This window comes from Accipiter gentilis, unplaced genomic scaffold (assembly GCF_929443795.1).
Source record: "Accipiter gentilis unplaced genomic scaffold, bAccGen1.1, whole genome shotgun sequence".
Taxonomy (NCBI): Eukaryota; Metazoa; Chordata; class Aves; order Accipitriformes; family Accipitridae; genus Astur; species Astur gentilis.
In genome coordinates, this window is record NW_026060956.1 from 136,600 (window position 1) to 150,383 (window position 13,784).

The 13,784-nt window shown below is 52.6% G+C and overlaps 1 protein-coding gene across 1 annotated transcript; it reads left to right on the forward strand.

Moving 5' to 3' along the window:
* LOC126037185 (myosin-6-like) lies at positions 1-3,100 on the forward strand. The gene is given in 6 exon segments (XM_049797449.1): positions 1-63; positions 422-544; positions 1,503-1,641; positions 1,743-2,011; positions 2,617-2,810; positions 2,938-3,100. Coding segments are annotated over 6 exon segments (951 nt in total).
* The last annotated feature ends 10,684 nt before the right edge of the window (positions 3,101-13,784 follow it).

The window sequence follows — 13,784 nt, forward strand, 5'->3', positions numbered from 1 at the left end:
ATGGTCTGGATTGAGAACTTCCTGGAAGAAGCCAAAGGAAAAGGATGGGTCCTTGGGTGCAAGGTACCCCATGCTCTGGGGGCAAGGGACCTTGTTTGGGACAGCTTCCTTAGCAACACCTGCATCCCCGGAGGGTGATTCCCTGGGCCTGCACCAGGCAGCAGCCGTGTTTCTCAGCAGCACTTGCCCTTTCCTCCCTGGGTATTGACCATGTCTCTCCATTCCACATTCAGGGACCCCAAGCTACCAGTTGAGGAAACACATTTTGGTGAGGGGAAGACCTCCCCAAGGCACGTCTGCACTTTGTGAGTCCCAAGACCTTGTGCAAACCTGAGGATGGAGCTCATTTGGCACCCACATTTGTATTGCAGATGGTTGGGGAGCACCATTACCAAGCAGCAAGTGAGAGAGTTGGTCCCAGGACAAGATCTGCCTGATTGGGCTGGAGCTCACAGCTGCAGTGTCTGAAGGTCATTGCCCCACCTCCCAAGGAGAGGTGACCGTGGCCTCCATCGACGACTCGGAAGAGCTGTTGGCAACCAACGTAAGCGGTGGGGTGGGCAGGTGGACGTCCCCCGGATGAGGAGAAGGCAAAGGGCCGGGTGGAGAGTTGAGCTGGCAGAAGGCGGGGGGGTGGAGGAGAGGAGGAAGGGAAGGGTGGGAAGGGTGGACGGGAGGGGAGGAGGTGGGTGAGGGACAGTAGGTAGGATGTGAGGAGGGGGGTTGGGTGGAGTTGGAGGTAGATGGATGAGTCCTTGGGTGGGTGAGTCCTTGGGTGGATGGAGGAGTTCCTGGATGGATGGAAGAGTCTGTGGGTAGATGAGTCCATGGATGGATGGTTGGAGAAGGCCGTGGATGGATGGAGGAGTCCTTAGAAGGATGCATAGATGGATGGATTAGTCCATGGATGGACAGATGTATCCATGGATGGATGGAGGAATCCATGGGTAGATGAGTCCATGGATGGATCGATGGAAGAGTCTGTGGATGGATGGATGAAGAAGTCCATGGATGGATGGAGGAGTCATTGGAAGGATGGGTGGATGGATGGATGACTCCATGGATGGACAGATGCATCTACGGAAAGATGGAGGAGTCCATGGGTAGATGAGTCCATGGATGGATGGAAGGAGGAGTCCATGGATGGATGAATAGAGAAGTCCTTTGATGGATGGAGGAGTTCCAAAAAGGATGGATGGATGGATGGATGAGTCCATGGATGGATAGAGGAGTCCTCATAAGGATGGATAGATGGATGGAGGAGTCCGTGGATGGATGGAGGAGTCCATGGGTAGATGAGTCCATGGATGGATGGATGGATGGAGGAGTCCTAAGATGGATGGATGTGTCCATGGATGAGTCCTTTAAGTGGATGGCTGGACAGGCTGATGAGCAGGAAGATGGGAAGGACACACAGACAGCAGACAGCAGACGGACGTCCCCTGGGCTCGGCTGTGGGGGCGGCCGGGCCCTCTCCCGAGCCCCCTCCACCCACCCCGCAGAGCGCTTTCGATGTCCTGAGCTTCACCGCCGAGGAGAAGGCCGGCGTCTGCAAGCTGACGGGCGCCATCATGCACTTCGGCAACATGAAGTTCAAGCAGAAGCAACAGGAGGAGCAGGCGGAGCCAGATGGCACCGAAGGTGGGGCAGAAAGGACACGTGGGTTTTGGGGTCCCTGGGCTTCCTCCGAGCTGGGTGCAAGGTGGGACCTGACCGCGACTTGTCTTCTCTGTGCTCTGCAGATGCCGACAAGTCGGCCTACCTGATGGGGCTGAACTCGGCCGATCTCCTCAAGGGGTTGTGCCACCCTCGGGTGAAGGTGGGCAATGAGTACGTCACCAAGAGGCAGAATGTCCAGCAGGTGTACTACTCCATCGGAGCGTTGGCCGAGGCCGTCTACGAGAAGATGTTCAACTGGATGGTGGTGAGGATCAACAACTCGCTGGAGACCAAGCAGCCGCATCAGTACTTCATCAGCGTGCTGGACATCGCCAGCTTTGAGATCTTTGACGTGAGGCTTGAGGGGGCCACGGGGTATTTGGGTCGCTCTTCTTGGGGGTTGGCTTCTTCTGCTTGGCTGTTGAGGCCATCTCCTTAAGCTTCCCGTTGACCTCTGGTGGAAACTTGGCCTCTTTGGGCGTTGTGTTCACCCTGTAGGGTGTTGAGTTGATGCTGTTGACCCCACTGGGTGTTCAATTGACCCCGTTGGGTGTTGGTGTGACCCCATTGATCCCATTGGGCAATTGGTTGACCACATTGCGTGTTGTGTTCACCCCGTTGGGTGTTGAGTTGATCCCGTTGACCCCGTTGGGCATTTGGTTGACCCCACTGGGTGTTGTGTTCACCCCGTTGGGTTTTAAGTTGATCCCATTGACCCTGTTGGGAGTTCGGTTGACCCCGTTGAGTGTTGTGTTCACCCCGTTGGGATTTGAGTTCATCCTGTTGACCCCATTGGGCGTTTGGTTGACTCCACTGGGTGTTCAGTTGACCCTGTTGGGTGTTGTGGTAGCCCCATTTATCCCACTGGGTGTTGCCTTGATCCCATTGGCTGTTGCGATGACCCTGTTGATCCCATTGGGCGATACGTTGAGACTCTGGACTGCTCCCTCCTTCCAGTTCAACAGCTTCGAGCAGCTCTGCATCAACTTCACCAACGAGAAGCTGCAGCAGCTCTTCAACCATCACATGTTTGTGCTGGAGCAGGAGGAGTACAAGAAGGAGGGGATCGAGTGGGAGTCCATTGACTTCAGCATGGACCTCCAGGCCTGCATCGACCTCATCGAGAAGGTACCACCTCCCCTGGGGCCTCCTGGGGGCGGAGGGGGCTCCCGGAGAAGGATCCTTCCTGTCGGAGCTCACCAGGGACCCCGACGGCGGCCGGCTGGGTGGCGCTCGCCATCCTCCGTGGCCGACGAGGTTGTCTCCTCCCAAGCGCATGGGGATCATGTCCATCCTGGAGGAGGAGGGCATGTTCCCCAAGGCCTAAGACATGACCTTCAAGGCCAAGCTCTACAACAACCACCCGGGCAAGTCGGCCAACTTTGGGAAACTGCGCAACATAAAGGGGAAGCCAAAGACCCACTTCTCGCTCGTCCACTAGGCCGGCACGGTAGGCTACAACATCCTGGGGTGGCTGGAGAAGAACAAGGACCCCCTCAACAAGATGGTGGTGGGGCTGTACCAGAAGTCGGCCCTCAAGCTCTTGGCCAACCACTTCTCCAACTACGCTGCGGCAGATGTCGTGGGTGGACGGGCGGTGGGCTGATGGAGAAAAAGAAAAAGACCTGTGCATCACATCCTCAGCAGGAGATGGCCCTGGTGTCCCACAGGGACCTGGCCATGGATTGGGGAACAGTGGTGGAAATGGAGCCCAGGTTGAGGAGGGAGAGGTTGAGGAGGAAGAAGTACATGGGGCTGTGGAGGTGGTGGTCGCAGGCTATGGTAGTAATGATGAGGCCATTTCCCAGGAGGGCAGCCAGGTAGATGCCCAGGAAGAGCCAGAAGTGCAAGAGCTGCAGCTGTCGTGTGTCTGCAAATGCCAGGAGGAGGAACTCAGTGATGGAGCTGCCGTTGGACATTAGCTTCTTCCAGGCATGGGGCACTGTTCAACAGGGAAAGAAGGTGACAAGTTAGAAGAGACTTCTCTGAGCTATACCTAATGCATTTCGCAAAAAATAATCCACTGAAGCTGCCTCTTGTATTTCAGAAGACCTTTGTCAGTCCATTCCATGGGTAGTTGGTGGTGCTGGCTGAGGGCACCACTGGGAGCAGCGCGCTCTGCTCTGAGCTCCTGAGGAGTCAGTCCTGACCTACAGCAGAAGGTAAATGGGGACATTGGCTGATATACAGATAAAATCCACTTGTTATATCAAAGAGCTTTTCAGCATTTTGGCTCCCAATTCAGGCAACAACAGAGAAGAGCTGAGGAGATTTTGTTTTGTGTATTTTGTTCTAGTTTCCCACCCTCACTTAAGGAGTGCTTTTGGCAGGGAAAGAAGCACATGTCCTAAAGATGGCGTGTGCTGAAAGGAGACTTTTGTCATTTGTATCACTGGGAGCCTGGGTATTAGGAGGGGATGGGGACACTTTAATCCCATGGACAAATCTGCATGGCAAGACAACAGGCTTGGTCTGTGAAGTGCACCTGAATCCCACGCCCCCCCCCCCTCCCCCCCCCAGTCCAGTGATAATAAAAAGAGGAGCAGCAGCAGCAAGAGGAAGAAAATGCGCAAATGCTACAGTGCTGCTGCTGCAGGAGGCAGGAGAGGGACAGATGGTAGGGAATTTGATAATTTCTTCTCTTCAGGGCTAAGCCACTGAGAAGGTGACTAAGTCCCCATGGCTGTAAGGGCAGAAGATCTGCTGGGTGGGAGCAAAGACCATGGGTTTTCCCCAGTGTTAGCAGGGACGTGCCTGAATCCCCCCTCCCATGGAATTTCTGGGAGCAGCTCCCTCTCACTCCCTGCCCCTGTCTCTGCTGCATAGAACTGTCCCTGTCAGCAGCTGCTTCTCCATGTGCTTGTCTCCTCCCTATCTCTGCTCAAAGACCCCATCCCACCCGCTGTGTGCTCAGCTCTGCTCTGCAGATGCCTCCTGACAGACAAGCACTGCTGAGGGACATCTCTGTGTGAGCAGACAAGTCCTAAGGAGAACTGGGTGCAGGCTGATATAGAGACAGGACAACATCTGAGCACCTCTTCTTCGTGGCTTCTGGGAATTTCCTTTGGTCAACTGAAATGACAGCTGGTGCCCAAATTAAGGGCAATGGAACCCGTCCCTCCTCATGATGTTCAGGGTGGCCTATAGAGGTATTCCTCCGCTGGAATAGAGTTATGTACCATAGGGACAGCTCAGTCTTTGTCTTCCTCTTCTCCGTCTGCTGGATTTACTAGGTCTTGGCTGACAACATTGGCTGTAGTCTCATGTTCAGCCCCAGAGTGGGTTACGGAATTCAGAGCAGCTAGTCAATTCAGTGTTCAGAGTAGGCCCACAAAACTACAGGAGATGTCAGGGCTGGCATGGGAATCACAGGGCCTACACAAAACGCAATTCTCCTTCAGGGAAGGTGTGTGACAGACCCCCCAGATGGCATCTCAGAAACTATGATATGGTGCCTTTGTGCCATTGGCAGTTGCCATCAGTCAGAGGCACCAGTCATCAGATGCCATCACAGAGGCAAATTCTGTCCCTTCTTCTACCCATTAGCTGCTGACATTGCGTGATCACAAAGCACATCACACCGGGGTCCTTTCTCACTCCCTTGAATATCCAACCAAGGAACAGCCCAAGCCATTTACCAGTGTTCCTGGGTACATCTTCCCTTCAAAAACAGCATCCTCCAAGCACAGCCATGGTTCATATCAAAACTCTGCTGAAATTCAAAAAGGAATGCAAGGGCACCAAGATGATCTGTTGCTATGTCAGGAACAGTTAAAGAAGAAAGAGAGATACTATGGGACCACTATTAAATTAATTGATAACAGGTGTAGAGAGATCTGAGACTGCCTTTGCCTCAGTTACTGCCAGCAAGGTCTCCCTGGTCTTTGGGCTTTGAGGCAGGACTCTGGAAGGGAAAGGGGAACAGCCAGTGGTGGACAAGGATCACGCCAGGGCTTACTCAGAAAACGACACCCATGGGAGCAGAGGGGCTGCAATTAAGGGTGCTGAGGAGGTGCTGGTCTGTTGTGATCCCAGTAAGGAAGGCACTCAGCCTCTGTAAGGCATCATTTAAAATGCTCTTCCTTAGATCTAGCAATATAAGGAGAGAATTGTACAGATAATCTTATGTCCCTTTAGATGGCTGGAACCCCAGGAAGTGTAGCATGAAGGCAAGAAGGAGGAGGAGGGTGGATGCCCCCTGTATGAAGGGGAAGCTTGGAGTTATGGGGGTCCTCCTTGTGACAGGCAAGAGGTTGGGTTAGCTTTTGTCAGTGAGGATCAGAGGAGTCAGTAAGAGTGACACGGTGCTGGCACTTACAAACTACTTGATGATGGGAGAGGAAAGAGAAAATGTCTTTTATCAGCAGCTGAGGAATTCCCCAGGTTAATGAGCAGGTGCCTATGGGGGACTGGAAGTGCCCTGGCATTCACTGGCCTGGCAAAGCAACAGGGTGCCAACAGCCTGAAGGACCTTGGGACAACTTCATAACACAGCTGCTAGGTGGGTCAACGAGGCTGATGCTCACCTAGACCTGACCCTGGCTCACAAGGAAAATCTGGTCAGGATGTGATCACCAGCGACAGCCTTGGCTGCCATGACCGTGTAACAGTGGGGTCACAGACCCCAAAGGGCAGTGAGGAAGGCCAGCAGCAGAGCACGGACTCTGCACTCCAGAGGAGAAGTCTTTGACTTACTTGGGAGATTGATCCAGGTGGTGCCATGGGGAGCAGCTCTGAAGGGTGAAGAAGCATGAGCAAATCTGACAGGCCTGACAGGGCAGCCTCCTCCAAGCACAAGAATCATCTCTCCAAGTACCCATGCAAAGAAGCACTCCCCTCAGGAGAGAGCTCTTCCCATTAAATGATAACAGTCAGGAATGAGAGAAAAATCATTGCTCTGAAAACTTCATGACAGAGGTTACACACGGTGAAATTAAGAGCTACCTTGTCAAGTAAGGCTGAATGACAGGAATGAAATGAATAAATTTATCACATCAAGAAGTCCTGTGGTACAATAGGCCACCCTGAGGGAGTCAGGATCAGCTCAAGGCTTTGTGTTTCCAGAAAGGAACACCAAATACATGGCACCAAATGAACTCCTGGAGCCTTGCAAAAGCACTCAGATCCCCATGAGCACAGAGGTGCCTCAGGGATATCCTCCCCGCACACATCTTGAGGTGTTTCCTCAACTGATATTTCTCGGATCCATGAATGATGAATTGAGAAACATGGTCATTACCTGAGGAAAGCCTGGAGAGCTGCTTAACTTTCAGTAGTGATTATGCAGTGATTAGAGGTGTGCAGTGATGTGAGAAAGGGTGGAGGGAAGTCAGTGACAATCAGAGTGATGGTTCAGGGCTTTAGTAAATCCTTACAACCACGCCTGAGCCCAGCAAGGGAAAGCAGTTGATGTCTGTAGGTGGAGGAGGAGTAGGTGTGCCCTGGGAGTGTGGCTGCAGCACCCTGCACAAACCAGGGGTTGCATGAGAAGTTTCTGTCCTGAGACCATGTCTCGGCCTGGCAGATGGGGAATGCCCGTCGCTGGGGGTGGCTGAACACTGCTCCTCATGGCCTGTGAGCCGACCTTCCTGTCTTCCTCTCCTTCACTACCCACACTTGCCTGGAATTCAGGCAACATCCACGGGCCTGGAGAATGCATGAACCTCCTGGAGTGCGGTCTCATTACTGCAGGGGAAGTGAGAAGGCTTTGGGAGACACGTGCGAGTGCAGGGAGAAAGCAGGGTGTGTGTAGCAGAGAGTGTGTTACAGGCCAGAAGACGACGTGAAGGATCATGATACTGTGGAATAGTTCAAGCTGTGATTTTAGGGCGGCAGCAGCCGCCATAGTAATGGCAGTGCAGTGCTGGGATATGGATCCAAATTGAGGATGCAAACAAGTCTGGGCCTGGGATATCTCAGGTGACTGAGGAATGTCAGCAGGACTATGAACAGGCTGGATGGGTTATGGGGAACTCAGAGGGATTGCCAAATCCCCAGAACACCACAGCTTTGTGTATAAAGCAACAAAATCTACCACTAAGATGTACACAGAGCCGCACTCACACTGACCCTCATTAGAGGCCTGAGCAATGCACGAGGGAAAGGACCTCTTCTACCAGGCCCTGGGGGTCAGGGCTTGGCCATTCTGATGATGAACAAACACCAAAGGCTTACTTGTGATCAGAGCCACCAGAACATTGCCTTTGCCACCTGCAACTCTTGTCTCCAATTTTTTGCATAATTAGCCCCCCAGGACTGACACGCTGACTAGTCATTCCCTTCATGGCTTTGTCAGTGTTGGCCCTCATTGGGGCCTCCAACGCCCCCAGAAACTTGGGGTTTTCTTCTGCCTTCCACTTTGTCAGAGCCTTGTTCCTGCTTTCAGTATCTGCAGTTCAGGAACTGGGCACCAGAGGGCTCCTTAACACGCAAAACGCCCTAACAAGCCAGGTCTCTGTGCATCATTTTCCCCAACTCTTCAAGTCTTCTGTGGCGAAGCAGAGGAGATTGAAATGATAAGGAACAAGAAATCAGGATTTCTTGGGGTTTTTTCCAATTTTCTTTGTCTTTCTGCTACCAGAAAAAGTGATATCAGTCTTTTCCAATTCATATCTAGCCAGAGCATCACAGGATGAAGTCCGAAAATGTAGGAAAGGTAAGATTGTTTCTGTCAGTCCGTGTATGGGCCATCTTAGTCCTTGTGTCTCTTCACCATCATTGGTCCTGCTCCCCCACCCCCATTCATCATTTCTCTCAGTGGCCATGTAGGGCTTGCATCATGATTTCTCAAATCTAAGTTTTTCCCTCTAAAGTCTGTAGCTCAAGGATTCAGCTCATAGAATCACAGCAGCATAGAATCATTTATTTTGAAGAAAGACCTTCCAGATCACCGCGTCCAACCATCATCATGCCCACTAAACCATGTTCTGTATGCCTTTTCTACACGCTTTTTTTATACCTCCCAAGATGGTGACTCCACCACTTCCCTGGGCAGCCTGTTCCAATGCCTGACAACCCTTTCAGTAAAGAAGTTTTTTCCTAATATCCAAGCTAAACCTCCCCTGCCACCTACTTGAGGCCCTTTCCTATCGTCCTGTCTCCAGCCACCTACAGACAAGACCAGCACCCACTTCACTACAACCCCCTGTCAGGTGGTTGTAGAGAGCAATAAGGTCTCCCCTCAGCCTCCTCTTCTCCAGACTAAACAACCCCAGCTCCTCATAAGACTGGTGCTCCAGGCCCTTCACCAGCTTGGTTGCCCTACTCTGGACATGCTCCAGCAGCTCCACGTCTTTCCTGTAGTGAGGGGCCCAACACTGAACACAGGACTCGAGGTGTGGCCTCACCAGTGCCAAGTACAGGGGAATGATCACTTCCCTGCTCCTGCTGGCCACACTATTTCTGATGCAGGCCAGGACGCTGTTGGCCGCCTTGGCCACCTGGGCACGCTGCTGGCTCATATTCAGCTGGCTGTCAACCAGTGGCCCCAGGTCTTTTTCTGCTGGGCAGCTTTCCAGCCGCTCTTCCCCAAGCCTGTAGCGCCACGTGGGGTTGCTGTGACCCACGTGCAGGAATTGGAACTGAGCCTTGTTGAACCTCAGACAACTGGCCTCTGCCCATTGATCCAGCCTGTCCACATCTCTCTGCAGAGCCTGCCTACCCTCGAGAAGATCAACCTTCCCTCCCAACTTGGTGTCGTCTGTGAACTTACTGAGGGTGCACTCGATCCCTTCATCCAGATCATTGGTAAAGATATTAAACAGAACTGGCCCCAATAGTGAGCCCTGGGGAACACCACTTGTGACTGGCCACCAACTGGATTTAAGTCCATTCACCACAACCTTCTGGGCTCGGCCACCCAGCCAGTTTTTCGCCCAGTGAAGTATACACTTGTCCAAGCCATGAGACGCCAGCTTCTCAAGCAGTATGCCATGAGAGAGAGAGTCAAAGGCCTTGCTGAAGTCCAGGTAGACAACATGCACAGCCTTTCCCTCATCCACTAGGCGGGTCACCTGGTCATAGAAGGAGATCAGGTTGGCCAAGCAGGACCTGCCTTTCATGAACCCATGCTGAGTGGGCCTGATCCCCTGGTTGTCCTGCATGTGCCATGTGAGCACACTCAAGAGAAACTGCTGCATAATCTTCCCTGGTACCGAGGTCAAGCTGACAGGCCTGTAGTTCCCCAGATCCTCCCTCCAACCCTCCTTGTAGATGGGCATCACATTGGCAAGCCTCCAGTCCTCTGGGACCTCCCCTGTTGACCAGGATTGCTTATAGGTGATGGAGAGTGGCTTGGCAAGCACCTCTGCCTGTTTCCTCAGTACTCTTGGATGGATCCTGTTTGGTCCCATAGATTTGTGAGCATCCAGATCTTATAGGAGGTCACTATCTATTTCCTCCTGGATTAAGGGGGTGGGGGTGGGGGGGGATATTCTGCTCTTCGTCCTTGCCTTCCAGCTCAGGGGGCTGAGTACCCTGAGGATAACTGGTCTCTCTATTAAAGACTGAGGCAAAGGCCGCATTAAGTACCTCAGCCTTTTCCTCATCTCTGGTGGCAATGTTTCCTTCTGTATCCACTAAAGGACAGATATTCTCCTTGGATTTCTTTTTATTGTTAACATAGTTGTAAAAACATTTCTGTTGTCTCTTACAATAGTGGCCAGATTGAGTTCTAGCTGAGCTTTTGCCTTTCTAATTTTCTCTCTGTATGACCTAACAAGATCCCTGTACTCCTCCTGAGTTGCCCGACCTTTCCTTCAGAGATGATAAAGTCTCCTTTTTTTCTTGACTCCTAGCAAAAGCTCCCTGTTCAGCCAGGCTGGTCGTCTTCCTTGGCGGTTCGTCCTGTGGCGCATGGTCCTGAGCCATCAAGATTTCCTTCTTAAAGAATGTCCATCTCTCCTGGACCCCTTTGCCCTTCAGGACTGTCTCCCAAGGGACTCTCTCAACCAGTGTCCTGAAAAGGCCAAAGTTTGCCCTCCGGAAGTTCATAGTGGCAGTTTTGGTGCCCTCCTTCCTTGACTCACCAAAAATTGTGAATTCTGTCATTTCAGGGTCACTAAGCCCGAGACGGCCTCTGACCATCAGATCTCCCACCAGTCCTTCCCTCTTTGTAAACAGTAGGTCTGGCAAGGCTCCTCCCCTGGTAGGCTCACCTACCATCTGTCTCAGGAAGTTATCTTCCACACACTCCAGGAACCTCCTAGACTGCTTACTCTCTGCTGTGTTGCATTTCCAGCAGACGTCTGGAAAGTTGAAGTCTCCCGTGAGAACAAGGCTGCGTGATTCTGAGACTACTGCCAGCTGCCTGTAGAATGATTCATCTGCCTCTTCAACCTAGTTGAGTGCTCTATAACAGACTCCCAGCACAATATCTGCCTTGTTGGCCCTCCCCCTCATCCTTAGCCATAAGCACTCAACTTTGACATCTCAATCGTGTAGCTCTGCACAGTCAAAACACTCCCTAACAGAGCGAGCCACCCCACCACCTCTCCATCCTTGTCTATCCCTTCGGAAGAGCTTATAGCTATCCACTGCAGCACTCCAGTCATGGGGGTCACCCCACCATGTTTCTGTGATGGCAACTAAGTCATATCTACCCTGCTGCATGATGGCTTCCAACTCCTCCTGTTTATAGCCCATGCTGCGTGCAGTGGCATAGATGCACTTGAGCTGGGCTATCGAATCCACCCCCAACATCGGCACGTTGCTCCCAGGCTCATCTCTGGTGTGCCTAGGTTTATCCCCTTTCCCCTTCAAACCTAGTTTAAAGGCCTCTCTATGAGCCCCACCATCTCATGAGCGAGAATCCTTTTCCCCCTTTGAGATAGCTGGACTCCATCTGTTACCAGCAAGCCCCGTGCTCTGTAAACCTCCCCCTGATCAAAAAAAACCAAAATACCACCAATGGCACCAGCCTCTGAGCCACGTATTAATCAGGTGTGTTTTCCTGTTCCTTTCAGTAATATTCCCCTGCCACTGAAGGGATTGAGGAAAACACTACCTGTGCTCCCGATCCTTCCACTAATCGTCCCAGTGCCCTGAAGTAAGTCCCTTTTGATTGCCTTTGGATTTCTCCCTGCATCTCATCACTGCCAACCTGCACAACTAATAGCGGGTAATAATCAGAGGGCCGAACCACACCAGGGAGTCTCCTAGCAATGTCTTTTACCCAGGCCCCAGGGAGGCAGCAGACTTCCCTGTGGGATGGGTCAGCTCTGAAAATTGGCCCCTCTGTCCCCATCACAAGGGGATGGCCTATGACAATTACCCTCCTTTTTTCTTTTTTCAGATGCTATGAGAATGCATGGGGCTGCCTGACTCATCCTAGGCACCCCCCTGGATAGGCCTTCATCTACACCCTGATCTTCATTGGCCTGGTCCTCAAGTTCCAGAGCCCCATACCTGTTGTATGGGGCAACCGGGAAGATGAGGGAGACTGGGAGGGGATTCATCTGCCTCCCTGACCAGGGACCTGTATCCATTCCCCTGCATCTCTTAGGTCCCATCCTGCCTGGTGGCAAGAGGGCAGGGGGTCCTCCACTTCTTGTGGAGCCTCCAGCTGCTGCCTCTGCCTCAGGGATGGTAGGGTGTGGGTCCACCAATCTACCTCCCTCTCACACTCCCTGATACTCCTCAACCTTTCCACTTCCTCCTTCAGCTCTGCCACCAGGCTGAGCAGATCATCCGCCTGGTCACACCACACAGAGGAGATGTCCCTGCTGCCCTCCGGCACCAGGGATAGACTCAGGCACTCCCTGCGGCCAGACACCTGGACAGCTGCATGTTTGCTTGGGAGCTCTGTCTGCATCGCCACATTTGTCCTAACAATGCCTTTCACCCGAGTGGCAACCATACCTGGGTCTCCTTCTGAGGCCTATGCCCACCGCTTGAGTAGCCTTCTCGAGCCGGGAAGAGGGTCTGGGCCCTGCCTGCACACCCTGCCTGCGTGAACTGCCACACAAACTGCTGCGCCCATGCCCTTTCTGACATGCCACGTCCTGTTTGCCCACCCTGTTCAACATGCTCCTGGTCACTGGCGCTCCTCAGGGCTGTTTAAATCTCCCGTGGTTGCCCCTGGCAATGCCCACACCACATCAGCCTCTCTCGTGAGAGCTGGTGGCTCTGGATGGGTCTCTCTTCTCTTCCTCGGGGTTCCTGGTCTTCAGGAACCTCCTCGTTCCCCTCAGTCTCACGCTTAGCTGCCGACTAGTGTTGCTGCTGCTGGTCTCATTGCCGCCTGATTATGTGTAGATATACATGTATATACACACAGTTATCATTGCTTTAGTTTATGGGTCAAGTTCATAGAAAGTTCATTGAGTTCATTTAGTTCCCGACTCGGGGCTCCATCTGCCATACCCGTCTTTCTGGGCAGGAGGAATGGTGCAAAGTCCTCTCCGTCGGCAGAGCAGGGTTGGGCTTCAGTGCGGTGTGGCGAGCAGGTGAAAATGAAATCCCCTTGAGGCACACATCGGACTTCCCCATCTTTTCCCATCACCCAACAAGCGCACCCAGGCCCTTGAGCAAAAGCAATCCCACCAATGGCCTTGCCTTTGCCTGAGACAGGACTAACACAGACTGTCTTCCCTAACGTATGTTTTATGTGCACTACAGAGACTTTAACCCCTTCTACAGTACCTAAAAGTTCTGACTGGGCAGGGCCGCCCTGTGATCGTCTGACAAATTCAATGTCTCAAACATCCACTAAAAGAGCTTTGGTGGACAAAACGACCTCTGTAAAAATGCTGGAGTTTTGTGAACAGGACAACGTGGACAGAGGAGAGGGCCCCACGGAGGGTGGGAACGCACTTCTCCAAAGCCCCAATTCCTTATCTGAAGTGACCAGGAGAAGGAAAACAATTTATGCCTTCCTGGAGGAAGAAGGCCCCATGGAAGTTGGGGCTGTGCTTCTATCTTAAGTGGTCATGCCAGCAGGAAAAGAGAGGCAACTCCACAATGAACACCCCTCCCCAAAGCTCACTAACCGATTCCAGTGAACCCCGGGTGTGGGAACTGCGCATGTTGAGATCATCAACTAACACGCTATAAAAGAGGGGAGAGAACGAATCCTCAGCGCGCGCCCTCCGGAACTGGATCTCTACGCTGGCTGGACCAACGCTGGA